The sequence below is a fragment of the Lacerta agilis genome, chromosome 5, assembly GCF_009819535.1.
Source record: "Lacerta agilis isolate rLacAgi1 chromosome 5, rLacAgi1.pri, whole genome shotgun sequence".
Classification (NCBI taxonomy): Eukaryota; Metazoa; Chordata; class Lepidosauria; order Squamata; family Lacertidae; genus Lacerta; species Lacerta agilis.
This window is the reverse complement of record NC_046316.1, coordinates 15,482,886-15,506,321: the sequence shown is the minus strand read 5'-3', so window position 1 is coordinate 15,506,321 and position 23,436 is coordinate 15,482,886. Positions and strand designations below refer to the sequence as shown.

General features: G+C 43.3%; 1 protein-coding gene across 5 annotated transcripts in view; it reads left to right on the top strand.

The window, feature by feature from the left end:
* Positions 1-23,436, top strand: part of LOC117046592 (disks large homolog 5-like) — a 93,113-nt gene that overhangs the window by 53,347 nt on the left and 16,330 nt on the right. For 2 of the 5 annotated variants that reach the window (XM_033148678.1, XM_033148682.1), the window contains exons 6-24: positions 1,790-2,049; positions 2,884-3,196; positions 3,543-3,773; positions 4,433-4,617; positions 5,763-5,933; positions 6,733-6,865; positions 7,082-7,209; positions 9,073-9,248; positions 9,421-9,524; positions 10,412-10,504; positions 10,719-11,744; positions 13,553-13,691; positions 13,844-13,988; positions 14,649-14,770; positions 16,238-16,330; positions 17,323-17,491; positions 20,455-20,617; positions 21,815-21,948; positions 22,915-23,079. In XM_033148678.1, coding sequence (XP_033004569.1) covers positions 1,790-2,049; positions 2,884-3,196; positions 3,543-3,773; positions 4,433-4,617; positions 5,763-5,933; positions 6,733-6,865; positions 7,082-7,209; positions 9,073-9,248; positions 9,421-9,524; positions 10,412-10,504; positions 10,719-11,744; positions 13,553-13,691; positions 13,844-13,988; positions 14,649-14,770; positions 16,238-16,330; positions 17,323-17,491; positions 20,455-20,617; positions 21,815-21,948; positions 22,915-23,079 — 3,950 coding nt within the window. The remainder of the gene's footprint in view (positions 1-1,789; positions 2,050-2,883; positions 3,197-3,542; positions 3,774-4,432; positions 4,618-5,762; positions 5,934-6,732; positions 6,866-7,081; positions 7,210-9,072; positions 9,249-9,420; positions 9,525-10,411; positions 10,505-10,718; positions 11,745-13,552; positions 13,692-13,843; positions 13,989-14,648; positions 14,771-16,237; positions 16,331-17,322; positions 17,492-20,454; positions 20,618-21,814; positions 21,949-22,914; positions 23,080-23,436) is intronic. The other 3 variants (XM_033148681.1, XM_033148680.1, XM_033148679.1) reach the window with 3 other exon arrangements.

Here is a 23,436-nt window from a genome sequence, read left to right as displayed (position 1 = left end):
ACTCTTGATTTTGTCCTCTTTTTAGAGTTTGGATAGCTCATGGTCAGCTTTGCTGCTACCCACCCTGCAGCCTCCATCACCAGCACCTGAGATGATTTCCAGCGAAATTCTGCTGAAATCTCAGAAGGCCTTGCACAATAAGTGAGATCTCACAAGATTTTGGCAAGATCTCACTGGAAACAGACACCAGTGCTGGTGCCGCTTCTCTGCTGGTGGGGGGCAGGCCCATGGGGATGCCACGTCGGGGGCTTGTGCCGTCAAAGACAACTGCTTCACCCGCCTCATGGGTGGGCCAGGCCTGGATATTGTGCAGAGGGAAGTGGTAGCAATGATGTTTGCTTCTGGGGAACGGGACTCCCCACCCCACCCCCACCACTCTAGCCTGAGGCTTCTTTTCCCCATGGTGACTTTACCAAAAGTTTTGAACGCTGTTCTTTTCAAACCAACAGGGTTCTTTTTCTCTTTGAGTATTTTATGAGCAGTCTCTGGAAATAGATGCATGCCTACCAATTGACCCTGATAAACGTGTATTAGCATTGACAGGTTCATAAAAACAAATGTTCTGGAAACAATCCATGCTCCCTTTGTTGAGAATATATTTTAATGGTTTTAGCTTAATTTTGAGCATTGTGCATCTATAATAGGGCTGCAGTGGACATTGTAACTGGTGTGCCCCCTTGTGGTAGACTTAAATGGAACTGCAGTTGCATTTTGTCTCATAATAGTCCACAGTAGATCAAAGAAAGGAGGAGCTTGGGGCTGGGGGGTGATTTTGCCATTCATACTTAGAAGGAGACAGTGGGAGAAGATCCATTTTTAGGAGATACCTTTGGGCAGGGTGATGTATTGGAGGAAAGCCCCATGAATAGATATTGGATTAAAAGTGTCAGAAATCAATATACTCTCCCCTTTTGAGTATGTGCAAGACATTTGTATTATTTTGAAGGAATATGTCAGTAACTGTGTCAGGCAGGGCAGACCCTTCATCTTGCTGGCAACTTTGATGCCAAGTGTAGTTTTACATCTTAACATTTGCATTACATACATGAGAGGTGTTTTGGGCCTTCTGGTGTCCAAAAGGTATATATAATCAATGAGTATAAATCCCAGTGGTCATGGAAGGCTAAATCTCTTAAGAGCAGCCACTTGTATACATACGGAGAGATTTCTTTTCAGAATGAAATAATTTCCTCCAGGGAGGGAATATGCTGCACAAAGTCTGGGTACTGTTCCTGCTGTTTGTGTTCTTTCCTGGATGTTATGGGCCTTTTTCATTCCTGGAATTCCTCTCCTTCTATTCTGTGCTGGAGTGTTTTTAGGAGAAAACCAAAATTACTGTATTTTTCCGTGTATAAGATTATATTTCCCCCCAATTTTTTAAAAGAAAGTTGCAATTATTTATTTCTTAATTTTGGGCTAAAAAAATAGGGGGCCTCTTATACACAGAAAAATACAGTAAATCTAAAAATGTTATTCTGTTTCTCCAAGAACTTAATTCAACCTCTTAAATGAGCAGAATCATGTGTTGTGCTCTGAAACCAGCTTTTCAGGTCCCTGAGGATTCTGTACAATATCTTTGGAACGCAGCATTTGCAGCTATTTTCCTTCTGCTCACAGTTCTTTGGCCCTAACCATGTTGTAATTTTTTTAAGGTGTTACGTCGTCAGCCCTTTTGAGGGCCCTAGAGAGCAGAAAAGAAAATCTCCCCTGGTTTCCTCCCTCCTGTTTACGGTATGACTGACGTTTATCTGTCAGGAATTCTTATTGAGAATGTCTTCTGTTATTCCAGGTGATGAAGCAGAATGGGTCGTCAGAGATACTGAATAAACTCTACGATACAGCGATGGACAAGCTGGAGGGTGTGAAGAAGGATTACGACACACTTAGGAAGCGGTACAATGAAAAGATAGCGAGCCACAATACTGATCTGAGCCGATTAGAGCAGACGGAAGAGGAAAACAGGCGACTCCAGAAGCAGATTGACATGCTGATGAAACAGCGGGACACAGCAATACACTTCCAGCAGCAGTACTCCACCTCTCTGAGAAGGTAGAAGATGCTTTTTACCACAAAGCCATTTCATTTTTCATTTATTTTTTATTAGAACAAACTCAGCACTCTAGTTACCTCTCTGACTCTTGTTGTGTCTTGGATTTTCTGTTTCTTTGTTCATTTTTTGGTCACTCGGGAGACCTGATTGAGTAGCCATATTTTGTTCATGTGTTTGCTCCAGTTACATATTACATTGTGTGTGTGTGTGTGTGTGTGTGTGTGTGTGTGTGCTTGTTTGTCAGGACTGTATCCCATGATGAAAAAGACTAATGTGCACACAATGACACTTCCTCTTTCTCTCCTGCCCCGTCTACCTCAACCCGGTGCGCCCTCAAAATCCTCTTCTGAGGGTTGGGCAGCACATTTGGGGGTTAAATGTGGAGGTAGAGAGGAAACTGAAGGCCTGCTGCAGAAGTGGAATTCTGCTTGCACATTCCATATAATCATATGTGTCCCATGTTGAGGTAAAAACATCATACATGGGTGAACTATTCCTCTCCCCTGCACCATGGTTAGTGAAGTGAAGTGAAGTGAGCTGAGAGAAAAGTGTCTGAAGTGATGGGAGTTCAGAGAAGTAATCCGGGGGAGAGCTCATCTCCTTTCACCAACATATATTTTATAATGAGATGAGAACCACTGCTTCTCTCCCCCTTTGCCACCTCCACATCAGGGCAGTCATGTGACAAAAGAAACATGGCTGACTCTCACTTCTCATTTAGTCCTTTACACAATTTAGTGTGGTGTCTAAGAGGTAGGAAGCTTTCATAGGCCCCCCTTTCCCTTACAAATGGTGAAAGGACTTGCTGTGACACTCCTCCCACCTCTCTTTAGGTTTGAGACCGTGCAGCAGGAACTGAGCAAGGCCACCGCCCAAAACAAGGAGCTACAGAGAGAGATGGAGCGGTTGCAGGCAGAAGTGACGAGGTTTAAAACAATGCAGCTGAAAGCCGTGAAGGATGCAGAGAAGTACAAGGAAGAGAGGGACTCAGTTTTCAACGAGTACCGTCTCATCATGAGCGAGAGGGATCAAGTCATCAAAGAAGTGGATAAGCTGCAAACGGAGCTGGAACTTGCCGAATCCAAATTGAAAAACACATCCTCAGAGAAAAGAGTGGCTAGTGAGGAAATGGAAGCCTTAAGACAGGTGTGGTATTGTATGGCACTTGCTCTGGCCAGAAAGAGTTGTTCAAACCTAGTGGTGTTGCCTGTGTATAACGAAAGTTATTGCCCTCTGTGCCAATCATCCCTCAGTGAGGATTAACTTCTCTATTATTACTTTGGGGCTGCACAGTGTTTCAACTTCTGATTCAAGCAAATATGTGTTGCAGCTTTAAAGATATTTGCTAGTTGCATCTAATGCATGCTTTGTGCTGTATTATTCCTTCTTATGCATGGCACGGGCTTTCAAAAATTCAGTGTGTTTTCATTAAGAGAAAGACTTTCTTGTACACTTAATGTACCTCCACTGATGGATTTTTATTTTATTTCAGGAGCTGAACTCTGCTCTAGTGGAACGAGATCGAGCAATCTGTGAAAGGAATGAGCTCTTGGAAAAGTACTGCCATGAAGTGAAAGACAAGGCTGAAGCCCAGAAGGAGCTGGATCAAGCCTGCAAGGATATTGAGACGGTGAAAGAAGAGAGAGATGTGGCTAGGAAGGAAAGAACAGAAGCCATCATCCAGAGAGATCATCTACTGAGAGAGTACTATCAAGCTCGCCAGGTAGAGGCACAGTTTGCAAGTTTGTGCTTCCTCTTGCACTCATTGAGGACTCTCTGTGCAATCAGCTACCACAAGGAAGCCCATCAATAGAGTTTCTCATTTGGGTTCTACAGAGGCTATATAATCAGTGGACATACTTTTTTTATCATTTACTCAAATCATTTTGATTCCAAGAAAATTAAGGTGGTGTACAACAAACGAAGATGCAATTAAAAATCAAAACATTCAAAATAAAAAAAGAAATGATGCACAAGTAAAACAAAAGCGTAATGTAGCAGGCATCTTACAGACAGTTCAGTAACAGCAATTGGTAGTCATGGATGTCAGAAAACAATGACTAAATAAGTGAACAATACACATGCACACACTGGTGGTGTTCAGTAACCTGTAAGAAAAAATGTCATGAAGCTGGCAAATTGCACATGTGCCTATTTCGAAATTAATGCTAGAAATTATGTTAGTTAAAGTGGGAGGTCGGTAGAATGACCCCATGGCATGATAATAGAACACATTCTGGGAAATCTGCTCATACCCCAAATCCAGAACTCTTGTATATTTTTTAAAACACCTGTAAAAAAGGTTTTTGTTCCTTTAAGCCCAAAGTGTAACTACATCCCACGAATGGTGTTTAAATGAATTGTATGATTTGACTTCCTCAGATACAAGATTCTGCTACACTGGATATAGAACGAGCAAACAAAGAAATTGAAATGCTGCGGAAGCAATACGAGGCAATGTCACAGGAGTTAAAAGAAGCTGTCCAGGAAGCAGAAGTCGCGAAATGCAGAAGAGATTGGGCCTTTCAGGAACGTGACAAGATTGTAGCAGAACGAGAGAGCATACGGTAAAAAAAAAAAAAAGTTTGACAGTTCTCCCCAGGGGTTTATTTGCAGTGTACAGTTGAGATGCCCAGTTATTTGCTAGGGGCTGCAGCCGTGTTGCATTCAGTTGAAACTGTTCTCAGGATGGCAGAAATAATAGGCAGTAATGTTGGCTTTGTAATAAATTAGCATTTTTTTTTAAATAGCTCAGTTGGTAGAGCATGAGACTCTCTCACACATTTTTATTATTTTTTCTAATTTACATTTCAAAATAATTCATTTAGACAGCCTTAATTCAGTGACTTCCCTTCTTCTCTTTCCATGGTTCATTTTGCATACCATACATCCCAGCATATTTTACATGAACTAAACCATTCATGAACACAATTTTCACCCATATATTCAGTAAACATTTTCCAGTCTTCTTTAAATGTATGTTTTTCTTGTTCTCTTATTCTGTATGTTAAATCTGCAAGCTGTGCATATTCCATCAGTTTAAGTTGCCATTCTTCTTAGGTTGGGACCTTGCTCGTTTTCCATTTTTGTGCTAGCAAAACACGGGCCAGAGTAGTAGCATACATAAATATTCTTTTTTGACACCTGGGAATTATCCCCAACAAAAAGGACTCTGGTTTTTTGGGAAAGGTACTTTTAAACTTTTTTCCAGTTCATTATATATCATTTCCCAATACTCTTTTACCCTTTTACAAGTCCACAGTAGAGCACCAGACTCTTAATCTCAGGTTCATGGGTCTGAGTCCCACACTGGGCAAAAAGATTCCTGCATTTCAGAGGGTTGGACTAGATGATCCTCGTGGCCCCTTCCAACTACAATTTGATGACTCTATTAATTAACTGCACTTGGTATCTTCTTTCTGAAGACAGGAGTGCCTGGCGTGCTCTGGTCCATGGGGCCACGAAGAGTCGGACACGACTAAATGACTAAACAACAATCTTCTTTCTAGCCCACTGCCAATGGAGTGAAGGAGAAAAGAGTTTGAAGTGTAGGGAGTACAGGCTGCTTGTTCCAGTCTGGCACCTGCGTCTAATTCGTTGTCTAGCACAAGGCTGTCTGAAAAACAACACTTTGGGTGCTGGTGATTTTTTCAAAAAATAAGAAATATCTCAATAGATTAACATTTCCTTTCAATTTTTCTCCATTTTGAAGGACTCTGTGTGATAACCTGAGGAGGGAAAGAGACAGAGCAGTGAGCGACCTGGCTGAGGCTCTTCGCAATCTGGATGATATGAGGAAGCAAAAGAACGACGCTGTGCGTGAACTGAAAGAGCTGAAGTGCGTTCCAGAAACCCCTTCAAAGTGTAACTCTGACTTGATATTGTATGTTATGTGTTTTCTTACCTGAGCCCTTGGGCTAGGACAACCTAGAAGGCTGAAAAGAATGTGTATGAAATTTCCCCCTCCCATTTCAAAAAATGCTGTTAATTGGCAAACCTGAGGAGGTGTGTACCAGAATTACGTCACAAAATAATGTAGCCAGGCCTATAGCTAAGTAATCAGAGGGCAGGAGAGAGAGAAATGGATGAAAACACTCAGTTGTATAATCAGGAGGGCAGCTGTACTTGCCTTCGGAACAGGTGGGCCGTGCTGACCATCTCCGCAGATAGCCAGTCTCCTCCCAGGTGAGCCTTCCAGTAGCATCTGCAGTGGGGATAGAGCAACCTCCATAACTGGCATAGTTTAGTGCCACTACCTGTGCATTTAAATACATTCACTTGTTCAACTTCTGGGCTGTCTTTCTTCCAAGGTGGCATCTGTGAAACACTGCACACAGATCTCTACCTCCTTCCAGCCCTGAAGGGCTAAAAGCCCTCTAAAGCTGGAAGAGTGAAGGAGATGACTTGGTGCTGGCGGTGGCAGCAGGTTGGGCAAGCAGAATGGGGTGGGGTGGATGCCCTCTTGAATAGCATTAATGTTACAAGTATGCGTCGGCATGATTTGTAACTGCTTTATGAAAGAGAAAGGATCCAGGTCTGTGTTTGCTGCTTCAGTCCCATTTGATGTAAGGTTTTGGATTGCAGACACAACCTCCACTGTCGGTTACAAATTTTTTTTTTACTGTATGCTGATGATATCTGCTTTCCTTGCTTGAAGTACTCAGTTGTGTTTCTCCCCGTAGAGAGAAGATGGAGAATCAGTTGGAAAAGGAAGCAAGGTTTCGGCAGTTGATGGCCCACAGCTCTCATGATTCAGCCATTGATACAGATTCTTTAGAGTGGGAAACAGAAGTAGTAGAGTTTGAGAAAGACAGGGTAAGACTGAAATCCTGGTCAAATGTTACTCTCTCCTTTGTGTGTGAGAGAGAGTGTTCCATTTGTTGAAGCCTCTCTCTCATCACACCCCCCCCCCCAAAGAAAAAACAGGCACAGAAAACTGGAGAAACTATATAGTCAAAATAATTTGCTTACTTACACTCCGTATGTGTACAGAATCACTGCATATAACATATAGCATTTCATATCCATTAGGAAGATATGGATTTGAAAGCCCTTGGTTTTGATGTTGCCGAAGGTGTGAATGAACCATATCTTCCCGGAGACTGCGGGATATTTGTTACCAAAGTGGACAAAGGAAGCATTGCAGATGGTCGATTAAGGTAAAGAATCGGTAGTTTGTCGTTTAGTTGCCAGTGCTAATATATAACGTGCATTATAAATATAATATATTGGTCCTGTGAGGACAAATGGGGTTGACATGGACGGTCAGGGGAGGTGACTGTGGTTTCAGATAATGCTTTTAGACACTATGCATGCTGACGTGTAAATTGCAGTCAACCTGTGGAGGTAGGGGCTGGGTGAATAGGCTGCCTTTCAATCTGTAGGTTTCTACTGGGTTTGACAGTCTGCACAGGTCTACTTTGATAGAGCATATGATTATCTCTCCCCACTCCCCCCAAAAATAGTGTTGGCAGCAAAGGAGAAATGGTTGTCAGCATTCTGAAGGTTGCTTCCCTTGTTATATTTTTGAAGAGCAGAGCACACCTTTTATGACCTGTAAAAGTCAATCAGCCCATACCCTGTTGGACATGGGCCCACCATCTGTTGTTAATATTACACCACACTTGGACCAGTGTGATCAGCAGAGTATGCACAGCTTCAGCAGAACATCATGAGTTTTCCTGCTTTCCAGTAGTCAGCCTTTTCTAGAGTTCCCAGTTAAGAAAACTCCTTTCCCACTCAGTTCAGCTTAGAGTGTAAAGTGTTTATTGTCTCATGGCACAAGACAAATATAAGCACACCAGCTACGTAAACTTTAAGACAGGCACCCCCAAACTCGGCCCTCCAGTTGTTTTGGGACTCCAACTCCCATCATCCCTAGCTAACAGGACCAGCCGCCAGGGATGATGGGAATTGTAGTCCCAAAACAGCTGGAGGGCCGAGTTTGGGGGTGCCTGCTTTAAGAGATGCTGGTACACCATGAGCTAATCTACTATAATACAATTCTTCTGGTCTTAGAAGTTAACCTTGGGAAGATGAGGGCTGCAAGCACTTTACCATGCTAGCTCACCATGCTATACTGAACCATGCAGCATGTAACCTTCAGCTTCTCCGCTGATACTTTGCACAGAGCAAAGCCTTTTCTTGGTGAATGCCTCACACTCCTGCCAAGGCAGCTGAATGCAGCCTTGGCTTTATACCCGCCTCTGCACGGACGCACATTCCTTAGGGAACGGACAGGTGGATGATTCCAGGCACCTAGGCTTGGACTGTTTCTAAGCTACCCAAAGCATCTGGTGTGCTAATTCTAAACACAATCCCGACACAGTGGACGGGCTGCTCAAGACATGGACCAAGCACTTAGTGCAATTTCACCCATTTTTCCAAATTGCATCAACAGCACATACCCATCAGACAATAATCTGAAACGAGAAATAATACACAGATATTTTCTGGCAAACTTTGAAAGGGTTGCCTGGTGAAGACAAGTGCTGTTAAGAGTGTTAACTTGTTTTCATCAGCACACACCTTAATTCTTAAGTATATTACACCTCTGCCATCCAGAGTTTTTTTGGGAAGATGCCAAGGTTCTTTTGTTTTCAGCTCCTCTCAATCTTTCAATGTTGCTTTCAAAGTAATTACTCTGAAAGGCGTTGTTTAAAAAGTAGTTAAGAGACTGGTCTGTAAACCAGAAATTCTCCACCTGTACAGCTTTTGGCAGAAATATTACTACTTTATATGAACTGTACCTAAATGCTGATTCAGAAAAAAAAAATTGAGACATGTTCTCTCTGTCTGATGAATGTGAAAGATGTTGCAATCCTTAAGGAATCCTTAATTGATGTCATGACAAAAATAGACCAATCACCAAACCGTTCTCCTGAAACCAAGTAATGAATTAATATATTGTTGTATCATCGTGGTATTAGAAGTGTCTGCATTTCACTTGGCTTAATCATTGCTTATAAGTACATGTAGAATAAACGGAAATTGATTTCCTCGCCTTTGCTCTAATTAATCAGAGTGAACGATTGGCTGTTGAAGATAAATGATGTGGATCTTACCAACAAGGATAAGAAGCAAGTAATAAAAGCGGTACTTAACGGTGGAGGAGTTATAAATATGGTTGTTCGCAGAAGGAAGTCCTTAGGAGGGAAAGTGATAACACCACTACACATAAATCTTGCTGGCCACAAAGGTAATTCCCTTATACCTTTTTAATTTCAGTGATGAGTTCATGGAATTGTTTCACACATTCCCCAGTGAAATTTCTATACCACCCTTCATCTGAAGATCACAATATAAAAACACAAAAATATATACCATAGTAACTAACAAAGTAACCTATGCACCTATCTTCTCAATTTCAGATAGTGGAATTGGTCTAGAAAATGGAGTATTTGTTGCTACTGTAGTGCCTGGTAGCCCAGCTGCCAAAGAGGGATCCCTTGCAGTGGGAGATAGAATTATTGCCGTAAGTCACATTTTTAGTGTTTCCTTAGCTCACGTTTGAGAATTGAGGTATAGTATATAGAGATACAGTATCTGAACTGAGATTCAGATATTATGACAAACTACAGTTTGTGCTAATAAAACCATGGTTTGTGCTACCAAACACAAATGGTTTCGGGCTTTGGCTTGCTGTTTGCCAACAAGCCATAGTTTGTCTATTCAGATATCACACCAAAACATAGTTAGATTCCTTGACCACAATTTTGTGTGCCAGTAAGAGACATACTATACATACTATCCAAGTATGTGTGCCAGTAAGAGACATACTATCCAAGGCTTTTCAGAAATAAATCTGAGGGGCAGTCTAAAGTCAAGACTTTTTAAACTCGACGGTTGAACCCCATTTGTCAAATTTACATTTTGTTTCTTTTCTGATGATGTAGTCTGGCACAGATAATATTGGCTCCCTGAAAATCATGGTTTGTAGTTTGGGGCTCCAGCTTTGAATCCAACGCTGTCACAAGTTTTCAGTCATTGTTACACAAGGTTTCCATGGTTCCCAAGGAGACATACTTAGTTTAGGCTCATATGCAAACACATGACAAGAGAAGGGATGGAGTAATGCTTTTTAGAGGGAGTGGGAACATAAATCATCCAAGTCTAAGAACATAGAACAGTCAGAAGGCCCATGTCGCCCAGCATCCTGTTCTCACCGTGGTTATGCAGATACCGGTAGGAAACCTGTGTCTGATACCTAATTTGTGGTTTGTAGGAGTTGAGCATAGTGAATACCACATGATGGTATTGCCTTGAGGCAGCCTGGCATTTATCTTTATTGAATGTCAGCCAGCCAAGGTGTTGACCCACTGCTAGCTTTTCCATGGTTGACATGCCATACTTTCATTGCAGATAAATGGCATTGCACTAGATAATAAATCACTGACTGAATGTGAAGCTTTGCTGCGAAACTGCAGGGAATCACTTACGCTTTCATTGATGAAGGTGAGTGTGGAAGGGGGTGGGAGGTAAAAGGGAGTAAAGGACACACCTTCCATTTTAAAACATGGGGTTACTTGCATCTACTGCGTAGCTGTTAAAAAATACTGCCTAGCAACCTGCAAATTATACCAGCAGGAAGAAGAGGGCAGAACACAACAAGATGCTGCAGTCTTAGCATTCTGTTGAGAGCATGTTCTTTTTTTATTTCTCCGCCTAGGTTTTTCCTCAGAGCTCAAGCTCATCTTGGAGTGGTCAGAACATATTTGAAAACCTCAAGGATTCAGAGAAAATATCAAACTGCAGGGTCCATGCATCGGAGGTGCAGGCTCAGAATAAAAGAAACTTAAAACACAACAGCTCAACCCAAACAGACATTTTCAATCCAGACATAATGGACACCAAGAAGGACCAGAATGATCAGGAGAGCAACTTGTACTGCGATCTGAAACCATTCTCCAACACGGTTTTGCACACAGACTCTCACCAGAGTGCAGTCCATGGGTGCCACAGTACCTCTGAACACAGCCTAGGCTCCTTTAGTCCAGATGTGTATGGGGAACCAAGCTATGGCATTGTTGGTCTGGACAGCAGGAGACTGCCTTTTGAGCCCACAGTAGCAGACTGCATGGTGATTGAGAGTGTGTTGGACAAAGGGCATGGTGAGAAGCACAGTGGTGGCACTTGGCCCAAGATAATGGTCAACATTACTGCTGCGGAAACAGAAAAATTCTCTGTGTACAAAAAGCCAAAACAACGGAAGTCCATCTTTGATCCGGACACTTTCAAGAGGCCTCTCACTCCTCCTAAGATGGACTACCTGTCTCCCAGTCAGGTGTTGGGACATTCGCCCCAGCCCTCCAAAACAGAAGCCATTTCCACCCCTCCCACCCCTCCCAAGAGAAGCGATTCTATTAAGTTCAAACACAAACAGCAAGCAAGTTCCACCTCGGACTCAACCGCCATGACCGGCTCGCCACCATCCAGTCCTGCCACAGCTCAGCCTCCTGTGTCGATTGAACTCAAGCCAGACTGTGGTATTCATAAGGGGCGAGGTAGACCTTCTGGACATTATTACAGGGAAGAGGGGGTCGACTCTGCACATTTGCCTTCGAGGAAATCCTATGAAGATGACATTGGTTTTCAAAGAATGGAAGAGCCCAAAATTAAAAGGCCAAGGCCCAAGTCTGCTCCTGCCTTGAGACATAAACTAACCCCTGTGCCTATTCCTAATCCACCTCATCAGGTAGATACGAGAACGTGAAGTGTGGGTCATGGCACATACTTTCTAAAGTGATTTATTTGTGTGGTGTACCTTTTCTGCATCAAGGCAAAGAGCAAAAGAAAAGGGTTAACTGGTTGTCCTATGTGTATGCTTTAGATCCTGGGAATTGGAAGTTGAAATGAAGTGGAACGTTTGTGGGGTGGTTCCACACGGGGTAGTTGCCTTTACTAGGAAGGAGAACCCCATAATGCAGGAGTGGCTCATTAGCAACCTGTAGTCAAGATCCAACCCCAAGGCAGTTTGCATTTGAGGCCTTGGTTGAACTTCCAATTTGTAATCAAATTATGATAGATTAACTCAGTTTCACTTGTAAGGTGGGATTCATCAAGCTGTAAAGAGAAGCTGTCCTCCATTCTGATACTACGTCTTGTATATGTTTGTATATGTTTGTATGCATTGGACTTCTCCACGACCCTTCCCCTCTGCAGGCAGGTGGGACTGATTCGGATGGTCTGCCCCTGCCACTTAATGGATCCAAATGGTTTCCAGAGAGTGGTAGGGGATGTTTTATCCCATGTTGATGGCCTTTCAGCTGATACCCTGGTGGCCCACTGGAATGCGGAGTTAACCAGGGCTATCGACTGTCTGACTCTGAAGTGCCCTCTCCAATTGCATGGAGCCCGGACAGCCCCATGGTTTCCTCTGGAGCTGAAAGCAATGAAACAATAGTTGAGACGGCTAGAGTGCTGGTGGTGGAAAACTCGCTCTGATCTGACCGGACACGGATTAGAGGTCAACGTCAAGCCTAACAAGTGGTGATAGCGACGGTGAAGAGGACGTTCTTCACCGCCTCTATTGCATCTACAGAAAACAGCAACAGGAGACTCAGGTGGTTCACAATTTAACGGAACCACCTGTGCCATCGGTGCCTAGTAAGGACCCCAACATCTCCTACAATGATTTTGCAAAGTTTTTTTGCAGATAAAGTTGCTCAGATCCAGAAAGAGGTAGACTCCACCGTGGGAGCAGGACTCAGGTGGGAGAATGCTAGAGTTCTGTCTAGTCAAGTTGCATGGGATCAGTTCCAATCTATTTCCTCTCTGGATGTGGACAGGCTGCTTGGACGAGTGAAACCAACCACCTGCCTCTTTGATCCTTGCCCATCCAGGAAGCGAGCCAGGAAGGGCTGGGCGATGGGCTCCACGGGGTGGTGAATGCTTCCCTCTGTGAGGGAGCCTTCCCAGACCTGCTGAAAGAGGTGGTTATTAAACCACTTCTTAAAAAAACATATTTGGACCAGGCCAATATGACCAACTATCGGCCAATCTCAAATCTTCCATTCTTGGGCAAGGTGATTGAGCGGGTGGTTGCGGAACAACTCCAGGCATGCCTGGAGGATGCGGACCATTTGGATCCCTTCCAATCAGGATTGAAGCCTCTCCATGGGACTGAAACTGCCTTGGTCACGCTGGTTGATGATCTCCGGCCTTCTTTTGGAAGGATTCTTTTAAAGACTTTCTTAGATCATATAACTTTATTGAAGACTTGGTTCTTTTAAGGGAGTCTTTAGGTTTTTAAGAAGAGTCTTTTTAACTATCTTTTTAAAAAGAATTATTTTAATTTATTTTGACTACGGCAGACCAACACGGCTACCTACTTAAATCTCAGGGAATTGTTAGATATCTTTTGTGCAGCAAAATATGCTGGGCCACTGTTTGGAGAACAGTATAACCCCTCTGTGAATCTAGATGTCGGTCATCCCTGCCATGCTGGATACCAGAATAATGACTTTGAGTTGAAACTGTTGTGATACTGAACTTTCCCCACAGGTGCAAAAATACACTCCAGCAAGTGAAGAGCATCTTTCTCCTGAGCTGCAAGAATGGCCAGTGTATTCACCAAAACAGTCTGGTAGGCACAGCGATGGGTTTGTGCCTACCTCTTTATACCCTGGAAGCCTGTCTTCAGGTTAGTAACAACATAAGAACTGTGTGTTGATTTGAAATCTTGAATCCTTGGTATGCAGAGGCGCTATCATTTATGCAGTTATGGGATGCATTTTTTCTTCTTGTTGAATGAACCTTCAGCACTTAATTAATGTACTGTTCCACAACCTATAGGTACGGTACCAAGAAACATTGCACCATGTCCTGCAGTAACAGCTGTTATGAGAAATCCTGTTTACACTGCTTGGAGCCATAGAGTTAACACCAGCAATTGCCCTTCTGTTGCCAGCCAATATTGTTATCAGCATCTGCATCCCAGGTATGTGTAAAAAAAAAAAAAGGAAAAGGAAAAAAAGAACCTTGCTGGATCTAGCTGTTCTTCTATTGTGCTTTCAGCAGTGTCTGAGCACAATTCAAAGTGTTGGTGCTGACCTTTAAAGCCCTAAACGGCCTTGGCCCAGTATACCTGAAGGAGCATCTCCACCCCCAGCCGAGGTCCAGCTCCAAGAGCCTTCTGGCAGTTTCCTCACTGCGAGAAGTGAGGTTACAGGGAACCAGGCAGAGGGCCTTCTTGGTAGTGGTGCCTGCTCTGTGGAACACCCTCCCATTAGTTGTCAAGGAAATAAACTATCTGACTTTTAGAAGACATCTGAAGGCAACCCTGTATCAGGAAGTTTTTAATGTTTGATGTTTTATTGTGTTTTTAATATTCTGTTGGGAGCCACCCACAGTAGCTGAGGAAACCCAGCCAGATAGACAGGGTATAAATAATAAATTACTATTATTATTATATCCAACCAGATGGTACATGAAGGCTACCATTTTGTCTCCATTTATTTCCCCAAAAGCAAATTGGTGAATCGTCTCCATTCTGGTGTTGCGTTCTGATCACATTCATATGTCAAGATTGTGTCTTAACCACACATAATGGGTGATTGGTGATTCTGAACCAGTAACACAGTTTTTCTATGTGTTGTAGTGCTCAACACCAGGGCCGTCTGAGTTTGGACCTGAGTCACAAGCACTCTAGTGAGTGTTCTGACAACTCACGCACAAGGTCATCGCATGGTTCAAATTCACTGCCTTCTAGTGCAAGACTTGGTAAGTGGCATTTTGGATTGGGCAATGCAGGCCATTTCTTTCCTTCAGTTGTCTGTGCAATTGAGGAAAAAATATTCAGCTTTCTCTCTAGCTGTTACTGCAAGATTCAGACTCTGTTCTCTGTCTTTGGCCACTCAGAGACAGCCTTTCAAAGGCCCAGTAATAATCCTCATTAAAACTGCCAGGAATGCTGCTGCAGTGCTGTCATGCAGATTTCTAGAATTCTCCCAAGTTAGTTCATGTACCAGCCTCCTATGAGACACAGGAGTGAATCATTGGGTTTGTGCAGCCCTTGTAACGACTGTGTCAGCCCCCATGCACTGCCCAGGTCGTATTACAAGCCCACTGCACATGATTCCTTGTCTGAGTAAGTTTACATCTTTGTCTAGAATTACCTAAGCTAGAACAGTGCAACATCTCTTAATTGTGCTTGAGGGAGTTGGCGATGACTTTCTTTGGTTTGTCCCAATTGCATTCTTCATACTGTGAAAGATGTGAGTCTCCATAGGCCCTTGCAGAGTGAGTGGTGTGTGTTTGTAGCTAAAGACAGCAGTTTCTCGATAATACAGGGATGGGAAGGGTCCTATTTTTAAGAACAAAAAGCTGTAAGGCAGGCACAGGCAAATTTGGCCCTCATGATGTTTTGGGACTACAACTCCCATCATCCATGACCACTGGTCCTGTTAGGGATGATGGGAGTTGTAGTCCCAAAACATCTGGAGAGCCGAGTTTGCCTATGCCTGCGTGCAGAACCCTTTCTTCAAATGTTTTTCTCCCAGCTGAGCACAGTTCCAGTATCTGAGCTCAGCTGAGGAAGAAAGTATTTGGAAGAAGGATAACAGGGAGGGGACAATAGTGCCCCATTCCTTACCCATACATTACTTTTGGTTTTTTATTTAAAAAAAAATATGTTCCCCATGTGAGTGATATTTGTTGTTGTTCAGTCCTTCAGTCGTGTCCGACTCTTCGTGACCCCATGGACCAGAGCACGCCAGGCACGCCTATCCTTCACTGCCTCTCGCAGTTTGGCCAAACTCATGTTAGTAGGTTCGAGAACACTGTCCAACCATCTCATCCTCTGTCGTCCCCTTCTCCTTGTACCCTCCATCTTTCCCAACATCAGGGTTTTTTCTAGGGAGTCTTCTCATGAGGTGGCAAAAGTACTGGAGCCTCAACTTCAGGATCTGTCCTTCTAGTGAGCACTCAGTGCTGATTTCTTTGAGAATGGATAGGTTTGATCTTCTTGCAGTCCATGGGACTCTCAAGAGTCTCCTCCAGCACCATAATGATATATCTCCATTTAATTATCAGAGGATGCAGTTAATTTTTTCTCTGTAATAATAAAGCTTGTTCCAGAGGACCACCTTATATTGCTGCAGCAGAAATCTCTTGTGAAATTCAGGGCCTAAAGGATATTTATCTCCTCCTTCTTCTTAATCCTGACTCTTTTCCCTTTTTCCTTTAAAGTAGGTTCTTCCAGCAACTTGCAATATAGGACAGAACGAATAAAAATACCATGGACGCCAAGGTACCCGAGGTCCGTCATTGGCTCTGATAGGGGTAATTTATTTATATTATTTCTTTCTTGGGAATTACTGCATGAATGGAGAGTTCTGTGTTCTAGCTAGTAGATTTTTGTCAATGTTTAGAACAGGGCACCCTCCCACCTTTGGTGGGCCCCTGGGGTCACATTTGGAAATTGAAGAAACTGTCATGGGCACCACAGCCTAGCCCTTTTGCAGAAAAAAACACAATAATGGGATGAGAAAAGCCGCCTCCCCAAAGCACCAGGTAAAACATCCATGCCCTTAACAAATACAACACAGGGACAAAGAGAGGTGACCCCCCAAATTAAAAATAAACAAGACCCTGGTTTATTTATTTTTTAATTGAGAGAGTTAGGAAGGGCAGCTCAAGGGGGTGTCGGAAGGTACCACGGTGCACATTGGACACTCCATGTTTTGAGCAAGGACATGTCCCCATCCCATATTTCTAGTGCATGCATGTTAAAAACGTTCTCTCTATCCCTTCAACCCCTCAGTGTTAGTATGAACCCCCCCCAAAAAAAATTCATTAGAGCATTTGTTATTTTATTTTTTATTGGTTTTTCAGATTATCATTTTACAGTCACATATCCAACATACAACATAGAAACAAGATTCCAGAGAATCTCCTGGACTTCCCTCCTCCCCTTTGTGGGTCCTATTGTTAATCGTTTCCTTCTGCATCTTTTATGATAATCCAAATCTTTTACCTCTCCATTGTGTCCAAAATTCACCTTTAAACTACAAGTGGTATTCCAATCCTACTAACGATTTTAACTGTTTACAATGGTATTTAAGATAAGTTATAAATTTTCCCCACTTCCCATCATGTCCTAGTGGTGGGGTAGTCTTTAAATAGTGCACATAATTTAACATTTAGGTGTTGTTTTTGTTGGAAGCCCACTATTAAAAACACTTGGAAGCCACTGTAAAGTAACAGTGTGACTTCCCCGATAATTTTTGCAACACATCCAACTGCCATGGCTGCTCCTGTGCTGTTCTATACAGGTTCACTGTCTCATTCCGAATGTAGCAGCCCCAGCCTGGTAACCCCACCGCAGTCACCGCTTAACCTGGAGACCTCATCCTTCGCCAGTAGCCAGTCGCAGAACTCGCTTTCCACCCTGCCCAGGATTTCGGTGAGCCCAGTATCTGTAGGGCAACGTCGAAAAGACAAGTAAGTTATTCTGTAAATGTCTTAGGTAGGGCTAGTTAAAATAGTGGTTAAATGTGTAAATGGGGGGGTAGCAAGAGAAGGGGGGAATGTGCTAAGTACAGAAACTGCTGCCTTCTAGACCAGTAGCCTTCAGCCCTTTTTCAAGCTGGGACTTGCCTTTGAACCCAATCTGCAAAATTTGACTGATTGCCCCCCCCACCCCAGTCCCTACTATCTATGCTACCTTTCTGCTCCTCTCTTCCATGTCCCCTGGCTGTCCTTGTGCCCACAATATTTCTGTTTTGCATTCTTTTTTCTTAAGAAATGGAGAAAAGCGGCAAAGGTGTGGGTTGGACCCCTGGTGCAGCCCACATTTGGGTGGCCCAGTTGTTGAGAACAAATGTTCCAGAGAGCAGTACCTCCCATAAAAGTTACAGGTGCCAAGTCACATGGATGCCCCCCTTCTGGCAGCAAACACAACAAGGATTGCGTTAACAGCTTACATAGGTTTGCTTCATGATTGCTCTTGAATTGACTGTTCCTTTTGGAGATTCTTTCACTTAACAGCACATGGCCAGTATGATGAGCCAAGGCATGTGCCTAAATGGAGAGAAGAGAGAGAATTGCAGGGGGAGGGGGCTGCTTCTGAATGAAGACATATGTGTGTGCGACCTTCAATTCTTGCAGGGTTGAGCAGCATGTGAAGAGTCTTCACTCTTGTGCTGTAGAAAAGAAGGACTGCAACCAGGGCATTCCTACCTTTATTGCGGTCAAAGGATAGGGTGACCAGTGATCCATGCATAATCCATTGCAAATAAAACAATTTCTGGGTAGCGGAAGGGTGAAAGGCAGTAGTACAATCTGAACCGTGATGTAACCCCTTTCTGTGACACATGAAACAGAAAGGTCTGGCAACTCTGATCTGCCCCATCCTTTCTGCTTGAGGGATAAGCATGATAAGATGTTAGTGTTGTGCTGAGTATTCCCCCCAAATATATATATATATCTATATTCTGTACTTAAGGTTAAGCAGGTGCTATGTAAACTCATGGCAGTTTCACGGACTCCCAAAGGAGCTGACTGCATCTGAGCAAAGCTTTTCCAGGGAATATGAAAGATTATTACATGACAAAATTCGTAATCACAGAGATTCGCCTGTCATCACACTGAGCAAAGGCAGTGGTGTCCCTTTCTATGCATGACCAAATCTGTGAAGCTCCCGTTCAGAGCATTAAAAGGTGCATGGAGGGACAGAAGTAGCTTACAGATTGATGGATTTTTGGAGCATATTCATTAATCTGTGAATGGGTTGGCTGGTGGTCTTCCCCAGCTCCCCAGCCCCCCAATAATAATGGAGGAAGGTGCCATATATACCAAGGGCTGGGTCGTACATGAGGCTAGAGTGCTTGGGGCTGCCAGTAGACTCTCATCCAGGCCAACTGACTGTAGTAGAGGCTTCTATCACCGGTCACAAGAGTTTTATTATTCTTAGTCTTATTCATTGAAACCCTGTCTGCTACTCTCACAAATATAATACTTTGGAAATAACGTTTATAAAGCACACCCCTCTTTTTCTCACTTTGTTTGCCAAAAAAGCACCTATGCAAAGACTGTTTTGCCCAGAAACCAGACCAGGTCTGGCTTCTCTGGCGTGGGCAGCTCATACTTGTGTTTAATACAAACGTATCATGTACTCTATTCACTATGTTTATTCTTCGTACAAGAGTGCCCACAAAAGTACAAGTGCCTTAGAGCTGATATCAGGAGTCCGTGGTTAATATTGCATTTTGGGGAGAGGGGGGAATTGGAGTAAAAAGCCAAACAATTTGCTGGGAGCTGGGAGCTGTCACCCAACCACCCACTGAGAGGACACTTCCCTGTGCAAACAGCAAGATGGCTGAGAAAACTGTGGCTTCCTTCCCTACCAATAGTGGAAGTTTAGCCCAGGGTTTTGCATGCCTGAAACTACCCAAAGTCAAGAGGTTGGGGGCCTTGGTGCCATATGCAGGTGAATGGAGCATGCATCGCAGCCCCTAGGAGTTGTCAGTCAAACAGTTGACACAAACCAGGGTTGAGCTGCATTTGGTAGGAAATTGGTACCAAGGCTTGGCTTGCACTTTTCATGAGGTTTGGTTTCTGGTCTCTGTTGTTACTATCTCTCTTTCTAAGTGTTTCTTCTTCTCTTCTTTTCTGCACCCCTCTGCATCTTTCAGATATTTGTTCCGTAATAGGTCTTTTCTGAGAATCCCTGTGGCTCCTAGGCCAAGGTTCTGTTCACTAAGGAGTTTGAGGTTGGCTTGATATAAAGGTTGTCCTTCTCAAGCAGTATTTGCGCACCTTCCCTGTGCTATTTACATGTTTGGATAATTCCCCCCAAAGGAAAAATTGCATGGTAATTGCAGTCCTACCATGCAAGCTGCCATTTTTAATGGCTTGACCATTTTTAATGGTTTGTTTTTTTACAGCTGCTTAATTTTCATTGACTAATGTTGTGTTCCCTGCATACAAATATTAAATATTGTTATTGTGCTTTCCTTGCTCTTGCCTTACCATGTTATATTTATGTTTGTTGCCTCTTAAGGATCTCACATTTCTTTGTAAATTGGCGTAAGGCTTCCTTCTAAAACACTTTTTAAAATGCATATTATATATGTTCGCTTACATATGTATAATATGGATAAAGGTGTGTTTTGTTTCAAACTCATCATTTAATTTCTACTTCTTGTGTTTTAATTTTCTCCCCTCCCTTTTTGTTCTTCTCTCTAAATGCATTTAAAATGTTCGTTTTAATTGATTTGGCCACCATACATTGCACGATGGTGTTAAGGGAATGCTGCTGCTTGCAGCATTTCTGTTTTTAAGGTGGTATTACACTTTTAAGGGTTAGGGTGGGAATGAGTAGTGCATGTCATTTGCATAATTCATTCCGTTTCGTGTGGGGTGTCCATGGTTTGATGGTCCCTCCTTCTCATTTCCTCCCGAAGGCCTTATATGGAAGAACCACGGCATGTCAAAGTGCAGAAGGGCTCAGAGCCACTAGGAATCTCCATCGTATGTGGTGAAAATGGTGGGATCTTTGTCTCTAAAGTGACGGGTGGCAGCATCGCCCATCAGGCTGGCCTTGAATATGGTGACCAGTTACTGGAGGTAAAGGTTTTCTGACCTTCGTAAGCTGACCAATGTTGCTATTTTTACACCAGGGGCAGCTTGCTCCGAATGGTTTAGATGCTGGCATTTACAAATTGCCAATTTTATTTGCGGATCAACTTGCTTTCATAAACAGAATGAACATCACAATATACTTAGTGTGTTGCTATTTCTACAGTAGCCTGAAACTGCCACCTACAAACACAGGAAATGAGCCAACCTGGGGGAAACAGGGATTTGGGGCTGTATCACCCATTGGAGGAGCTACAACCCCCTCTGGGTCCCCAATGAGTATTCCTGCATGTTAACACACATTTAGAAATATGCATTGCCACATTCACACATTGCACTTTTGAATTAAGCTGTAATGTGAGAATCCTAAAAGATAGGGGTGGGGAGCTTCCTTTGACTTACCCCCCTGCTAAGTTGTCTAGCATGTTTGCAATCAAATTTCACAACATTGCTGTCTTGGATGTTTAAAAGAAGAGCATGGGCCCCCCACAAAGTTGTTACTCATATTGGTGTAATCCAACAGGAGGAAACAAAGCCAGTCAAATTGTCATCAGTAGCGCTCATCCTCTTTCACTCGCCTATTCAGCCTTCCAAATGTATGATGTTCATTGTTGGCTACTGGATCAAACTTTTCGGCCTGGACAAATGTTCAAAGAGCACCTATGTGGATCAGAGGGATTTCCCACAAGGCTTGTGTTTCCACGCACCCTTAAATTTACTTAAAATTTAAAGGTTAATTAGTCTTTGGTATCCCACCAGCCTCAGAAAATAGCTAATCAAATGTGAAATGCATTTACTTCCTTGTATGTGTGTTCAAAATGTTCCTTATGTAAAAAGCTGGGGTTTTTTGTTTTTGTTTTTTAAATACTATTTAGGAAAACTTTTTTGTACTTCAGTAGGTCAGCAGATTATCCACTTACAGAGCAGTCAGGTCAAATTGTCGAGATTTTACGATGGCATTGATTTTTTCTTCAAAGTGGTAATTAAATCATATAGAATCAGTAATGGCATTCCTATCCACCGTGACTTGAACTCAACAAATATATTGCACTACAGATCTAATAAATCGGGCGGGGGGATAAAATTTCAAAAAGCAATATGAAGTTAAATGGGGAAATCTATACTTATTTCATCAGTGGGAATGTGCTGCTGAATGCATGTGTCTTCCTCCTTCACCTCCCACAGTTTAATGGAATAAATCTGCGGAATGCTACAGAACAGCAAGCGCGGCTCATCATCGGACAGCAGTGTGACACCATAACTATTCTAGCACAATACAACCTACACATGTTCCAACTTGGCAATCACTCACGATCAAGGTAAGATTGGTTAGACCTTATTCAGGTTGGCCTACGCCGTGTGAACTGATAATTTTTGCTTTCTTGGATCAGGCATCTGGAGGCTGGCAGATAGCTGTAATTGTTAAGCTTCCTTAGTTGTGGTTTGCTATGATGTCTGAATTGAACCACTGCGAAATAGATACAGTGGTACCTCGGCTTACGAAGTTAATACGTTCCGAAGGCGCGCTCGTAAGTCGAAATCTTCGCAAGTCGAAGCCGCCATCTCGGAACGGAAAAAAACTTCGCAAGTCGAAAAAACCGCATTGAAAACCTCGTAAGTTGAGGTATTGTGCCGCCGCTTCCCCTTCGGCGGTCATTTGGAAGTCAAAAAATGCGGAATTCGAGTCGCTTGTAAGTCGAGGTACCACTGTATTCTCCCTGAGGACGACTGTTGGGAAGAGAGAATATTGTTTTCCATGTCAACAACCTCAGGTTGAACCTCCTTATTGGATGTAGAAACCAAGAGCCAATCACAACACTTGTCTGAAGCAGTGAAAGGGTGTGCGGGGGGATCGGATTCTTGACAGCAATTTTATATTTTACACAGGAAACACATTATTTTTAGGTACCTCCCACCTGTTTTGGAATCCAGTTCACAGGAGCAGATTCCATCCCACCAGCATCCAGTACATTCTGCAGAGCTGCTGCCATCTACACCAACCAACCAACCTTTCCTAGTCCAGGATGCTGCAGTTGTGCCTTGCTCAATCTGGGACCGGCTGCTTTTGTCTACTTGGGGAGAACAGCTGATCCCAGTATAAGCAAGATGCCTATAAGTCCCTGCAGCTGCTAGCCAGGACCAGGATAGATCTATATTCTATAGGCAGCAGGGGCAGCCATCCTTAAGCTTTTGGAGCAGGTTGTGGATGAAACTGTTTAGATATAATGCAGTTGATCAGCTTTTAATTTTTCTGGTATTCTTTTTCTTCCTTCCTCTAACTTGAGTTCCCGGCTAGAACCCGTGAGCAGCCATTCCACTCCACAAGGCAGCGGAGCTGCAACCCCTGACAGCCATTCCATAATTGATACTGTGAGCGAACAGGATGAAGGGACCATGACGCCTCCATCCAAGCAGACCACCCCAACCACCACTCCCCGCAATTCAATCAGGTAACCTGCTTCCTCATTTCACTTCATGAAGAGTCTCTCTTTCTCTCTCTTTCTCTACATCTTTGGGGTTGGGCAGCTGCTCTATCTTCTAGACTTACTCAAGGGGAGTAGGGTTGAAAGTTGAGTGCCAAATTTGAAAGCAAGGGCTCTACTTCTACAAGGAGCTTGGTTCTCACGTTGCCCTTCTCCGGGGCCAAGCAATTCAGCACGAGGGAGTGGGAGTTCCCAAGAGAAACAATGGATTCGGATCCATGGTGGCAGGGCTATTTTTCTAGAAGAACAGGTGCTGGAACTCACCATGAATGCCTCCATTATTCTTTTATAATGACAATGGTGCCCATCTGAGAGGTGCTGGTA